We start from the raw sequence: 15,322 nt of genomic DNA, 5'->3' as shown, positions 1-15,322 counted from the left end.
ACCTCCACATCAAAACCCACACCACCACAACATCCCGGAGAGACTGTCAGAGCCCTGTGGTGCCTTCACCCCCATACCACACAGTGCGCACCTTCACTACCGTATAGAGAGGTTTCCCTATAGCTCGTGTGTGTGTGGCACGTTCCCTTAACACACAGCGTGCCTCCCCGTCGTTACGAAACTTGCGCACTTTCTCCACAACACTTTACAGCCGCTTTATGAGCTGAGTCACAGAATGGCCACCTGTAGACCGCTTGCAGATGGTGCATCATATGGGTTACATGAGCCGCTTGTAGAATGGTGTACAGATGGTGCATCATATGGATTACATAAGCCGCTTGTAGAATGGTGTACAGATGGTGCATCATATGGATTACATAAGCCGCTTGTAGAATGCTGTACAGGTGGTGCATCATATGAGTTATAATGGCTACTTGTAGAATGCTGTAAGGCTATGCATCTGGTGTGTTATAAGGGATACCTGTAGAATGCTGTGCGTATATCATCACCCGGGTTATACACAATACCTGTACAATGCCCCCACGGATCGCACATCACATGGCCTATACAAAACACCTGCATCTGATTGTCTTAAAAGTGACAGTGTGTTCCTACCAGTCCTTGCTTCTGTAGTGTGTATATCAGACTATTCCATTCACGTGAGATTAAACAGCTTCATCAACGATGAATACAGGTAACTACAGGGGTCCTGCATCCCCCAGGCTACGCTACGCTCAGGAGCAGGGACAGTATGGTCTCCTTTCAAACGAGAGGTTCTTTGGCGTGACTGCGTTGTCTCGTCAACTGATGTTGATAGAGTCTCGACAAAGGTTGCTTTTCACTCACGGTGTAACCAAGATGGGAGGACCATAGGGGTAGGTGTGGTTACAACATATTGTATACCTCACTATGGAACAAAGGGGTGTGATGACGCCAGCGTGACGTCCATACAACCTTTCACTTGTGAAGTCGTGTTCAGGTGTTCCTCACTCACCAAGAGGGCGGTCGGAAGTGGCCCGCTTACTCAAGCTGGAAACTACTTGGCTGGAACTTACGACTATGAGTTTAGGACATGTGTGTTTTGATCCGTTTGCCACGATTGCCCCAGTAGAATAAATATATATATATATATATATATATATATATATATATATATATATATATATATATATATATATATATATATATATATATATATATATATATATATATAATTTTGTTCCCCCCTCTCCCATTATTGACGTACATAGATCGTCTAAATAGGTCTATGACAGTCCTGATCCAAAGATAAATACACGGTGAGAAGTTGTTTCATGAGAATTCAGGAAAATATCAACGTGGTAGATGTAGTATAATGTTTTTCTTAATGTCTTCTTCTTTTTAACATAAGTTGACGATCTGGGCATCGGTCCTCTACGAATCTGAATGCATCGCAATATGGAACCAAAATATGAAAAATGGACTGCATTGGATATACGAAACCTATATGATGGTATGATATCAAAAAATGACTTCCATCGAATGATCATTGTTCAGAGAGTTGCAGCAAAGCCAAGAGGGAAGTAAGGATGAATGAACAGGATTTATAGCGATACCTTTTATAGTAACCTTAAGAGCAAGATCTCCAAGACGGGTCTCGTGTACTTATATATTCAATGCTCGTTGTGAGCGGAGCATGGCAAGGACCAGTCAGTGACTCGGTAAGACACCAAATACGAACCAGTAGGCACGTCTTAACGACGAACAGCAAAATGACTGGCTGACACCTCTCAATAAACGTGAAACAACAGGAGAGATCGACCCAGTGGGTAGAGTGTGGTAGGAAGCTACAGGCAGGCAGAGAGAGGGAGGAAGGAGGAAGCTACCAGAGAGAGAGAGAGAGGGAGGCGTAGCCTCACAGTAAGAAGACACTGACTGGTAAGGTCAACACCAGCACCGCCACGCCTCGCACATCTACCTACACATCTTTCCTTGGTTGAATACATATATTTTCTGAATTATTTCTGAAAGCCGATCGACCTTCTCGTCTCTCCCACACATATGCGGGTTGGATGCCCTCTTGTCTCACGTGTCTCGTGTTGGAGTTCCGTTTCCGCACCTCGCGCTGTCGGTCCGCTTCCTCGTTCATGCAGTAGGTTCCCACTTCATTCCAATAGGTCCGCTTCTGTCGTAAGTCCCTCTTCAATCAACTCAGGTGTCCACCATCAACTAGGCTCCCCCTCTTACCACCATAACACCACCACACAACAGTTCAACATCGCTCTTCTTTTTTTTTCTCTTTGCGATCTTCTTTTGATGACATCACTTTACCACTTTTTCCCCCTGATTTCCTCATTACGTGGAATTTCCGTCTTGCATGACTGTTCCCTTGTGTCGGGATACACACACCAGATACATAAGCACAGACTTCGCTCTCAAAGAAGCACAAAGAACTGATAGAGGAGGACCAGAAGAGGGGAAACCAATAAGTATTTATGTAATCTAAATTCTTATTTTCCTGCCCGTATATCAATAATGTGCATATGTCTCTCTGCCTACTTGTTTATATATATATATATATATATATATATATATATATATATATATATATATATATATATATATATATATATATATATTGTCTATCTATCTATCTATCTATCTATCTATCTATCTATCTATCTACTCCTTATTGACAGGTAACTGTATATCGACATGATATACTACCCAATGGCAACCTTTCTTTGATCAATCTACAGATATGATGAATCTAAGGCACTGAGGACTGGTACACAGTACTTGGCTTACACCGGCGGAGGAATACCCGCCCAGATCAGCCATCTCTCTTGTCATCGCGCGCGGATCCCACACACACACGAGGATGATATACAGACTATCTCGCCTCATCCCTGGGTCGCTGGTGCGCCTGCTGGTGACGATGATGCTCCGGCAAGCAGATCGTCATGACTACGATGCCTCCGATAGGCTGCTGCAGCAGTACGACTTCATCGTCGGTATGTCCATTATTTTGAGGAGGAGGAGGAGGAGGAGGAAGGGTTTGAGGCTACAAAGGCAAAACTGATTGTGAATGTGAGCCAATAAGACACTTTGGTCAGCTGGGAAACGGCGAACCAGGATGAAAGATGTCCTAATTTTATTGTAACCCTACAGTGGGGTCGGGGTCAGCTGGTGGCGTGGTGGCGACGCGACTCTCGGAGGTGAGCGAGTGGCGGGTGCTGCTCCTCGAGTCTGGCGGACCACCGCCGCCAGAGAGTACAGTCCCGGGACTCAACGTCGTCCTTATGGAGAGCGACGCTGACTGGAACTACTTCACCGTGCCGCAGAAACACTCACTTCGCGGCTACGTTAACCGGGTAAGCTAACATATCCTTCCAAGTTGGGGGCTGGTGGCGCCAAGGAACTCTTTACTTTCTCATGTCCTTCCCTAATAATTAAAGTCCGGCACATTCTAAAAAGGCTGGCTCGTCACTTCCTCCAAAATTCTTCAATACTTGCCCTTTGCCTCCTCTTTTTTTTTTCAACTCTTTCACAATCCTCTCCATATATCAATTACGACCCGGCCTTAATGTGGACTATGTATGGTCCGTGGCTTTGAAGCCTCGACCGTAAAATAAAAGAACTAAAACTTATAGCACAATTTTACAGTGTACTCGTACCATAGAATACAATACCTAAGTTATCTGTTTGTTAGTGATGGCAACATTGTATTACCCATTGCAGACGGTGCCACACGAACCTTTCTTTGTCTTGTATAACCAAAATTGTATACCCATATCCCCCGCAGACGTGTCCATTCCCTCTTGGGCGTACCCTCGGCGGTTCCTCTACCGTGAACTGGATGATGTATGTCCGTGGCAACAGAAGAGACTTCGACAACTGGGAGGCAATGGGGAACCCAGGCTGGAGCTATGAAGAAGTCCTCAAGTATTTCAAGAAGGCCGAGGATTACCGAGGGACCCGCAACACACAGACGGGTTAGTGATGAGTACCGCCTGGCGAAGGGCTACCACAAGGCCAAGCAACACCCAGACAGACGGCTGGACGATGATACAGGGAACCAGACACAGTGAGAGAGAGAGAGAGAGAGAGAGAGAGAGAGAGAGAGAGAGAGAGAGAGAGAGAGAGAGAGAGAGAGAGAGAGCATACGAAGAGATTTTGCCATGATGACAGGGCTAGCGCGTAGTGATCACCTCACAAACAGAGAGAGAGAGAGAGAGAGAGAGAGAGAGAGAGAGAGAGAGAGAGAGAGAGAGAGAGAGAGAGAGAGAGAGAGTGTCTGTATAGCATGTCATCCCAGGTATAGGTATAAAGTAGTATACGAACCGGGGGAAGAAACCAGTCAGGCGGGTAGAAAGCTGCAGCAAAAAAACTGGTTAGAGGTCAGGTGGGCTGCTAGAGAGAGAGAGAGAGAGAGAGAGAGAGAGAGAGAGAGAGAGAGAGAGAGAGAGAGAGAGAGAGAGAGAGGAAGGGCTCACCTGGCCTTGAGATGAAGGACAAGGTCACCTCTAAGTGTACAGGTTACTAGAGAGTTTCTCTACAGGATGGCCGGCTGGGTTTGAATTACGGGGGTGGAGGGGGAGAGGAATTAGGCCTATCGAGTGTGCAAGGCCATGAAGACCACATTAAAGACAAGTTATAAACACGACCAACAGAAAAAAAAAAAACAGAGGAATCTCGAACAACACCTGGTGCTCAGAGATCATTGTAAACACTTCGCTGGTAATGTGGTTCTCGTTTGAGATAGGATACTTGGTTGATCTATTGTGTATGTCTGTCTACAACGTATGTGTCAGATCGCTGTAGAAGAGTTAGTCATTCGTAAGGCATCTGAAAATGAGTAAGATATTCCAGAATTGTTTTTCTTTTATATTTTGTAATCTTGAAGGTTAGTGCTTTGGTATGGTATAAGAGGTATGCACACGCACACATACTCACGCACGTACACACACACACATACACACGCACGCATGCATGCACAAACGCACGCACGCAGGCACGCGCATGTACACACACACACACGCATGCATGCATGCACAAACGCACGCACGCAGGCACGCGCATGTACACACACACACACACGCATGCATGCATGCACAAACGCACGCACGCAGGCACGCGCATGTGCACACACACACACACACACACACACACACACACACACACAGAACACACACACACACACACACACACACACACACACACACACACACACACACACGAGAAAGGAAACGCTTATCATTATTTCTATGCTTTAATCCTGGAAATATTAATGTTTCCTAAGAAAAATATCTGCATCGCAGCCTTGAATACATATCTGTGAATTTCTCAAGCTATGAGCGCGTCTGGCGTCTAGCCAGCTCTTACCGGATGCAATACATTTTCGTGCATATCATTCACATGATTTCTTTCTCCTGGTGATGGGCAGCCTCCTACCACGGCCACGGGGGCCCATCGAGCGTGGACGACAAGCGATGGGGCACGCCCATCATGCGCAGTATACTGAAGGCTGGTCAACAGCTGGGTTATGACATCATTGACCCCAACGGGCCAGAGCAGATAGGTAAGTGAATGAATCAAAGTTCTACGATCTTTTTTTTTCTTTTAAGATTGATATTATAGGCACGAGGTTACCACGTATGAAAGAATAAGGAAATATATGCTTAAACACACACACACACACACACACACACACACACATATATATATATATATATATATATATATATATACAGATGTTTATAACACATAAACAACTTATTACAATGGTAGTGATGAGGTGGATATATATTTACAAGAATCTCATATATCTCAATATTAACTTAACCCTGACCAACTTACTTTCGTACATTCCGTGTGTATTAGACGGTCAACACGATAGAATATTCATGCCAGGAATTTTGCAGCTCAAACACACACCTTATAATTCTCATCTGAAACAGCCTTGAGATTTGCATGGATGAGTCCACTCTGTGTCACCATGTTCCACGGTCGAGTACGATCTTGTCTTTAGGACTGGTCAGCTGTGCCTCAGCCTTGCATCAGGCTGTCACAGTGTGTGTGTGTGTGTGTGTGTGTGTGTGTGTGTGTGTGTGTGTGTGTGTGTGTGTGTGTGTGTGTGTGTGTGCGCCCGCACATCACCACTGATACAGTGAGGCATCATTAAGAGTAATGCGAACTCACAAGGACACACTCAACACACACACACACACACACACACACACACACACACACACACACACACACAGCTGACCCTAGTGGGAACACACAGCACACACGCAGTTGAGTGGAAGCTCATAGTACAAACAGCTTGAGTTGGGGTACTCGCAACACACACACACACACACACACACACACACACACACACAGGTTGAGTGGCTTAAACAAGTGTGGCCCGAGTGTTTGCTCATAAGCCTGTTTGGCATCAGCAAATGTTTGTGCCTGTGAGAGACGCCTTCCGTCCCACCTACTTCTCTCGAGACGTCGGATGTCCCTCACCTTCTGATATCATGACACGAAATTTGAAAAGGATACGACCATGACCATCCATACATATATCTAATACATATGGAGGTATGAAGCCATGAAATACACATATTCATCATCTATATTACAAAAGCGTAGATAATATCAACATTTTTCTCTAGTACATAGAGGTGAAGTGACTATCTTTAATGGTATCTTTTTTTACGAGTTTGCTAGTGAAGTAGGTGGCCTCTGTACCTGTCTTCTCTCATTCGCCCAGGCTTCTCCATCCCTGACCTCACGACGCGAGACGGTCGTCGGGGATCCACAGCTGTGGGATACATCCAGCCAGCCTCCTCCCGCCCCAACCTGCACGTCGCCTTCAACGCCCACGTCACCCAGGTATACCCCTTGCCCAAGTATACGCTTCACCCGATAGTATTCAACACACGAGTATTATACTCGTCACTCAGATATATTTGTTACTCTTGGTGTACTCAATTTTAATCACTCATGATAGATTATCTCTCATTTCAGATACTGATTGATGATCAAAAACGAGCGATAGGAGTCCGTTTTGAACAGCGAGGAAAGGTTTGTTTGTACCTTTGACTGTATAGAAACATTACTCCCACACTTTGCTCTCACTAACCCTGGTGACAGTGAAGAAAGAACGCCACCAGCTTATCCCTTGTGTGTTCACAGGGGACGAGTAAGAGATGTCGGAAACAGAGGGGGATTGGAAAATCCTCCTTACTAACACATTTTTGATCAGTTTCTTGATCTTTTATACCTAAGGCTCCAATCACGGACAAGAGTCCATGTCCAAGATAGGTCTAATTGAATATAAAACGGGTTAAAGAGGGGGATAATGAGAAAACGGATATTATGAAACGAAGGAAAATAATGTGAGAGTTCTGGAGGAAGTGAAAAAAATCAGCTTTTTCGAAACGGTCGTTTGGGCTTAAAAAGTCCTCAAGCTTCGCCGTGTGGGAAAGAAACAGACATCATAACGGCTCATCCTTGAGCTACCACGGTGATCATGGGATGCAGCAGCTTACCAGGTATTACAAGACGTTTATTGCACATGACGCCCATTCCTTATATCAGTGTTGTCTCTCAGTTTGTTTCCCTTAAGCAAGTGGTCATCCAGCTGCTTTCTAAATATCTGTTTCCAGTATTTTCCAGCCCACCTGTTCATCATTTCCTTGACAATGACTACGTCAGAAACAGTAGTATTTACGAACCACTGCTTTCCTTCTTCATTGTGTGAGTAGAAATCAATGCTTATTTCAACTACAGACGTTTTGTAAAATCATCTATTTATTCTACAGAAACTGTGCATCTGTTTGTGCCAGGCATGTATTTCTGGTATCATGGTTTTTGTAACATCGTTACAGAGAGAGAGAGAGAGAGAGAGAGAGAGAGAGAGAGAGAGAGAGAGAGAGAGAGAGAGAGAGAGAGAGAGAGAGAGATGGTTACACGATTTCAAAGACGACGTGTAACTCACACTAAGACATGAAGTGACTCTGACGAGTGATCATGAATACGACATCTCAACCAACATTTCCTGCAGGTGCGGACGGTTCTGGCGCGACGCGAGGTGGTGGTGTCTGCAGGAGCGGTGGGGTCACCACAGTTGCTGATGGTGTCTGGTGTCGGGCCAGCGGAACACCTACGACAACACGGCGTGAGTAACTGCCTGGCTGGCGGGTTGGTATAACAGCTCTGGGTGTACATATGTCTCAGTCCTGTGTGGGATGTCCCACCACACACACACACACACACACACACAGTTGGGTACTCCATGAGAAACATTTCTTACATTTCAGCATAGTACTTCATGCCGGCATCTCTCTAAAACTCTCCCTTGCATAGCTCCTATATTATGCAACGTTGATTCCTGACACACGAATCAGTATTCTCTACGAATTCTAAAAAACTAAGCCTCTTATCATATCATTCCATACATCTACTCATGTGGTGCGTATCTTTGTGCTACAACCAATAGTTTCTGGATTTTACATTAGTGCCTGTTAGATGTGATCATCGTGTTTGCTTAGGATTTTGGTGCTAAGGAGTCATGTCTTCAATGTGAATGCGTCTTATGCTGGTTTATACTACTATAAGTGAGAAGCAAACTGACCCTACCGCATCAACCTCTCTATTACTTTCGCCTCGCACAAGCCTCTCTTCCTTCTCCCGGCATGACTTAAAAGAGCATCCAGTTCTATTATCTATGATGTTCATGTGTTTCGACACTCCTGAAAACGTTCATCTCAGCCTGTTATCTACCAAGTCAGGGTTTCCTTTTCCCTCCTGAAATCCCATATATTACTGAGACGTGGACGTTTGTACAATATTCACTTTGCTTCTTTCTGGTACCTGTATTACGCACCAGAGGTTGCTGTCGTCGGTATCTCAGTGACACTGATTTTGGTTTCTTCTGATACATATGTACAGTGACTGAATACTCATGTGAAGGGTTGACACACTCGTCACAATGTGCCTCTTGTAGATCCCCGTGGTGCTGGACCTGCCTGGGGTGGGCGAGAACTTCCACGATCACCCGTCCATCTTCGGCCTCTCCTGGACGGTCAATAAAGGCTCCGCTGATACCGTCTTCCGCATCACTCGCCCTGAGGTCATCAAGGAATATATTGAGAAGAAGCAAGGTAAGTTGAACTACGCACGCATTGCCTCAGAACAGATGTACCACACGTCTCTTCTAAGATATATACTAAAAGCCCCCTAACTTTTTCACAAGATGTAGTAACCAATTACCAGCTTTGGTTTCACTGTATTCTTGAGTTCTGTGTAAACGTAAGAATCTTTGTTCATGGTTGTGATCGGTGTCCTTAACCCGATTCCTCCATAAGGAACGGTGACTCGTCTATCCTAGATATAAAAATTCCTTAGCACGAGTTCCCAGTGTTCAATAGCGGCATCTAGAAATAGCATGGTAGTACCTTCAGAAGTAGTTTGATTACAATGTTACACGCATCAAGCTGGACACACCTTAAATTGTCTGAGTAAAGTGAGTTTTGTTTAAAGATAACACTTTACTTTGCTGTGAATATTACAGTCACATTTGTCACATATGGATCATACTGTCTTCTTTAATAGCAAAATAAAAATCTTAATCCTTAACCACACACACATTCCACTGCTTTTCTAACAACACCTAATTGTATTTGCTAATTCCCTTTGATTAGCAAGTAAACTATCGTTCGTTCTGATCCTCACCAGGTCCGCTGACGTGCCCTTACGGGGTTGAGGTGAACGCCTGGGGCTTGGCTGAGGAGGGAGACCCATATTGGCCAGACGTTCAGTACCTGTTTGTGTCTGGGACGCCAGCCTTGGACTACGGCCTGTTCATCACGGATGGCATAGGATACCGGAGGGATGTAAGAGCAACCAGGACAAGCTTCACTGTATTCTTGAGTTCTATGTAAACAAAGTATATGAGCTGTAACATGACGAGGCTCCCGCCTCTCTCTCTCTCTCTCTCTCTCTCTCTCTCTCTCTCTCTCTCTCTCTCTCTCTCTACCAGAGTTCTCTCATTCACAGATAACGTAAAAGAAGGTGAGAAGGAGAGTTCCAAGAAGGAAGGAGGGAAGATGTAGGATTTTTACGTGAGAGATGACACGGGTCTTATCATAGTGCTGAGACACTTCACCTAAGATCCTTATATATATATATATATATATATATATATATATATATATATATATATATATATATATATATATATATATATATATATATATATGTGTGTGTGTGTGTGTGTGTGTGTGTGTGTGTGTGTGTGTTCAGGTTCTCCGTCACTAATCATAATGCGACTCCCATTTATTCCTCCGATAAACATGTAATGATGATACATGAAGACAAAAGTATGACGGCAGTTAAGAAAAAGTGAGATAAAGGAAATCTATAACCTTTTAGATAGCTTTGAAAATGGACTTATCGCAGGTTCAAAATCAGTTTTAAAACAAGAGATTTCATGAACTTTTCCAACTGAACAAAATGTCATGTACTATGGTAATTCACCATCGAAGGGCAGTAGTTGTTATCATCCACACTACACGAGTCTGTCAGTTCAGCTAGGCTACATGTACACCATAATGGCTTTATTGGTCTACCTCTACGCTGAATAGTCTCCACTTGTCTACCTGTACACTCCCTAAGCTCTATTAGTCAACCACTACACTGAATAGTCCTCACTGGTCTACCTGTAAACCATCTAAACTCCACTGGTCTACATCTATACCTTACAGTTTGTATTGGTCTACTATAACACCACGTAGTCTTTACTGGTTTATCGCAACACCATCTATATTCCATAGTTCTACCTCTACACTTTCTAAGCTCCATCTGTCTACATCTACACCATCTATGTTCCATTGGTCTACCTCTAGATCATATAGTCCCTAATGGTCTACCTGTAGACTCCATTGGTTTACCTCTGCACCGAATTATAATCATTCCTTTCCCTCCCCATAGCCTTCAATTGGTCTCCCCTACTTTGCCAGCTCTTCGCCAAACACTACAAATCGCTGATTGGGTACGAGGGCTTCACCATCGGCCCCATGCTGACGCGGCCCAAGAGTCGAGGGAGCATCAGGCTGAGGTCCCGAAACCCGAGGGTTCCCCCTCTGATTGACCCCAATTACCTTAGCCATCCAGATGACGTCAGGACCTTCATCAGAGGTGATTATCCTAGTTTGATGGTTGGTTTATATATATATATATATATATATATATATATATATATATATATATATATATATATATATATATACTACTTCGATTTTAAGTCTAGCAGGTGATTTTTGTCTTCGTCGCTTGTGTCCAATACATGACCCTCAACGCTGTATTCCTGAGCAAAATCAAGTTTGAAGGCTGGAGGAAACTGCTTCCTTACGATTATTTTCTTAGTTTCACCGATAAAATCTAGGACTCGAAATAGATCTAGGACTCAAGAGGCAAGTAAACCTTTGGTGAAAAATTACTGACCCATTTTGAGGAGAATCAAACTTAGTAGTCCAAAATTTCTATCTCTACGTCTAATCTTCTCTCTCTCTCTCTCTCTCTCTCTCTCTCTCTCTCTCTCTCTCTCTCTCTCTCTCTCTCTCTCTCTCTCTCTCTCTGTTCCTAGTTTCCGTGTCTGTTACAGGTCTTCTTCGGGCAGAGGTACCGAGTGACTGCACTCTCTCTCTCTCTTTTTTTGAAAGCGAAGATATATGTACGTCCACTTAGTGCCTCCTCTCCTCCTGCACTTGCCCTTCAGATGCGTAAGGCAGCGGCTCGATCGAGTCTTGTACACAACAGATGGGTTATAATGTAAACACATTGTTTTTTCTTCACAGATGCGATGTACAATTCTGGCAATCATCAGTAATAACATTACTACTCTCTCCCGCAGGCATCAAGTTCGCTTTGACCGTCGGCAAAGCACCAGCCTTGAGGATAGAACACGGCGCCAGGTTCCATGACGAGGTACGGTGTATGGCCCCACACACACACACACACACACACACACACACACAATCACTTTTAGTTCTGTGTAGGAGTGAACAACCCCGATCATCACCATACCCTTACAATGAATACATCATGTCTTATAAAATGTCCAGAGTCACAAGCCCTTTAGCTCAGCAAATATTCGGATGACATGACATGATTTTCGTATACAGTATACCCATAAGTCTTTCTTACTCGTAGATGTATATATGTAAGTGCATGGGAGGTAATTGGAAGATTCGGTGGAAGTGAATTCTGCCTTCTAGTATAGACTCTTTGATATCAACATCATGTATAAACGTCTCTAAGGTATGATAAGTTATTGTGTTTGGAAGCCTGACACATACTTCCGTATTCTTTACGTTGGTAAATATGTCACTCTCAAATGTCGTGTTCCCCGCAGCCACTACCAGGTTGCGAACACCATCCACGAGGGTCCGACGACTACTGGGCCTGTTACAGCCGTCACATGGCCAAGACCACCTTCCATCCTGTTGGCTCCTGTAAGATGGGTCCGGTCTCAGACCCCTACAGCGTCGTCGACCACAACCTCAAGTAAGTTGTCCACACTGACGCCACATTTACGATACCTCTAGACTGTCACTGTCTGTCTAAACTGTCACTGTCTGTCTAGACTGTCACTGTCTTTCTAGAGTCACTGTCTGTCTGGACTGTCACTGTCTGTTTATGACAGTGATGAAAGTATATTCTCCAGTGATTTCTCATGTGTTTAATCTCCGAAAACTGAGACATGGGCTGTGGATATGTTTTCAAGCTGTTGATAAAGAACGCACCAAGAGTAGATGGGAAGCAGAGGCCATCAACATAGATGGAGCGTCCCTTTTTGTTCGAGGTATGGCATAGCTTTGTAGCTGTTTGTGTGGTAACGTACCACATTGGGCGAGCATTTCTTACACGGGAAAGGTATCTGAGGATCTCTCAACTAAATAATGTCTAACTACAATACTACAGAATGGGAGTTGGGATGAGGTAAGTTACAGCGGGTCGCAAAGTTAGCTATACAGCTTTCCTAAGTTTGGGCATTGGTTTAGGAGACCGTCGGAGGCTGTATGTGAGCTAACGTATCAACAATGGAGGTTGGATGAAGTGCATTGTGTCTGACTCACTCCACAGGGTGCGTGGGTTGTCTGGGCTGCGGGTCGTGGACGCGTCCATCATGCCGCTGATCACAACGGGCAACACGAACGCTCCAGTCATCATGATCGGGGAGAAGGCGGCCGATCTCATCAAGGAAGACTGGGGCGCCACTATACAACCGCTCTGATTGGGGGACATCCCTGCGAGAGGGCCTCGCTCCCACCAACAAACTCTGGATGATGAAGATCCAGCGGCTATTTTCGTACACTCATTCCATTCCGCTACATTCATTTATCATCTCGTTCACCTATATTTATGGTAACATATTTCATCATCATTCTATGTAGCCGGTTAAGTTATCATAAGCCATTATGATTTTGGCTTAACAGTGTAAATAGGTATTTCATACACCACACTAACTCAGGTATTTTTATAAAGATGAAGGACAGATAACGGGATAACTAACTGGAAGACATCGCTACAGCGATTCCTATACAAATGGTCATTGTTGACGTTAATCAGATATTATTCTCGAAGGTACTAATGATACTACTGATGTTAATGGGTATTTACGTACATACTGCTCTCATCACGGGCCAGATTTTGCTTCAAAGTCTCTGAAGCAATTTGCTTTTATTTGTATTCAACAAGTGAAAAATAAAGTGATGTTAGGTGTCATGTAATCGAGCACTGTGCTAAACGGTGAACGAGTTATGTAGATAGGAGACAGACTTGTTACAGCAGCCTAACTAGAAAGGGTATTACTAATACATGAAACACTGATGCGCTTAGTGAATATGAGGTTGTAATGTACCATCAGTTGCTGTATTATCCTTAATTGCTTGTATGACTATAGCGTGTAGCTCTGATGACCAGTGGGAGTTATATCCAAAGGGCATTGCTTGTTATTTTTTTTCTAAGTCATGATGACGAGTCCGTGTACCAGTGGAAAGTTCGAAGCTTGAACGCATTTCCAGTGGGGTTTTCTAAGATAGCTCAAATATACAAAGACGTGTCATTCCCTTATCTTGTAAGCAGTGGATGCATAAATCACATAGATACAATCCTGGAAATGGAAAGATCATCACTGAAGCTTTGGCATGGCATTATATTTTACCGGGATGCATATGTACAGATAGGATAAGGTCATTTATAATATTTCCCTCAAAAGTGCGACACAACGGGAGAGGATGGCGTAGGAATAACACAGAGGCAAGAGGCAAGTTTGTGATGGTATTCTCGTATCCGACAACGATAACTCTTTCCCTGCGCCTCTGACTTGTTCCCCCGCCTTAGTTCATGACACTTGGTCAAGACGGTGACATTGTTCCTCCACTGCTGTGTATGCTTGATCTCTGCTGTAATAAAATTTGGGACATTTTGTTCCCGTGTTCGCATTTTGGAAAGAGAAGATGCAGTGCCCTTTCCATCCGGTCCTAGCGTCTGCTTTTTCCTGTAACTTAATGTATCCCAAGACAAGGGTCAGTCATATTAAAAGACAGTGTTTTGCTTTCCATGTGTTTTTGTGTTTGCCTTTGCATAATCATGCGCGTTCCTGCGCATTCTCCATCTGTCTCAGAGTCCCAACTTCTGAGACTCACTATATCTATACCATATTCCAATCTATCGCTAAAATCTGTGACATCATTTCTACCTTCAGTTTTACAACATAACCTCCCACAACTACTTCTCAAACCACTTCTGATATCATCCTACAACACTGAAGTCTCAATCAATTATCAAAGTGCCTTTATCTTTTGCTTATGCTACTCGTAGAGCATTTGTACTACCAGCAGACGTATGTCAGTGCCAATACTACGACCGTTGATGAAACTATGATGTGCGGAGACTACATTATTATTATCTGCATTGCTACAAACGCAAAAAAAAACTTACAACACTACCTATACATATGTAGCATGGTTCTATTCTTTCAATACCTCTTTCAGTTTCCTTCCATATTGATTTCTTTCAGGCAGAGAATTTTGAATTAACGGTATTCTTTAGTCAACTTTACAACATTTTCTTTTACCATTCAGTAAAAAGAGGGAGTAAAAGTTCAAGGGTACCTACTCATAAAAGATCTAATACTACTACTATATATATTCCTTCGCTGACGCAAATCACACAGAATAATCATATTCACAGGTACAGATGAGGTATTGTATCGTTCTTTAAATACCTATCCCTCTGTTTCAGTCTTTATCACTTTTTTCAGACAAAGAAATGCAAACTGAAG

General features: G+C 43.7%; 1 protein-coding gene across 1 annotated transcript in view; it reads left to right on the top strand.

The window, feature by feature from the left end:
- The window catches only part of LOC139760909 (glucose dehydrogenase [FAD, quinone]-like), a 25,258-nt gene extending 10,664 nt beyond the window's left edge, over window positions 1-14,594 (top strand). Inside the window, exons 2-14 of the mRNA XM_071684682.1 lie at window positions 2,739-2,993; window positions 3,151-3,353; window positions 3,785-3,974; window positions 5,426-5,560; window positions 6,743-6,864; window positions 7,000-7,056; window positions 8,039-8,152; window positions 8,981-9,137; window positions 9,712-9,869; window positions 10,995-11,172; window positions 11,888-11,961; window positions 12,389-12,540; window positions 13,120-14,594. Of these exons, the coding sequence (XP_071540783.1) occupies window positions 2,861-2,993; window positions 3,151-3,353; window positions 3,785-3,974; window positions 5,426-5,560; window positions 6,743-6,864; window positions 7,000-7,056; window positions 8,039-8,152; window positions 8,981-9,137; window positions 9,712-9,869; window positions 10,995-11,172; window positions 11,888-11,961; window positions 12,389-12,540; window positions 13,120-13,270 (1,824 nt within the window). The 5' untranslated portion in view covers window positions 2,739-2,860 and the 3' untranslated portion in view covers window positions 13,271-14,594. The remainder of the gene's footprint in view (window positions 1-2,738; window positions 2,994-3,150; window positions 3,354-3,784; window positions 3,975-5,425; window positions 5,561-6,742; window positions 6,865-6,999; window positions 7,057-8,038; window positions 8,153-8,980; window positions 9,138-9,711; window positions 9,870-10,994; window positions 11,173-11,887; window positions 11,962-12,388; window positions 12,541-13,119) is intronic.
- Window positions 14,595-15,322: the final 728 nt, after the last annotated feature.

Source organism: Panulirus ornatus, chromosome 38, assembly GCF_036320965.1.
Source record: "Panulirus ornatus isolate Po-2019 chromosome 38, ASM3632096v1, whole genome shotgun sequence".
NCBI lineage: Eukaryota > Metazoa > Arthropoda > Malacostraca > Decapoda > Palinuridae > Panulirus > Panulirus ornatus.
The sequence above is the reverse complement of the archived record's forward strand: the minus strand, read 5'-3'. Positions and strand labels throughout refer to the sequence as shown.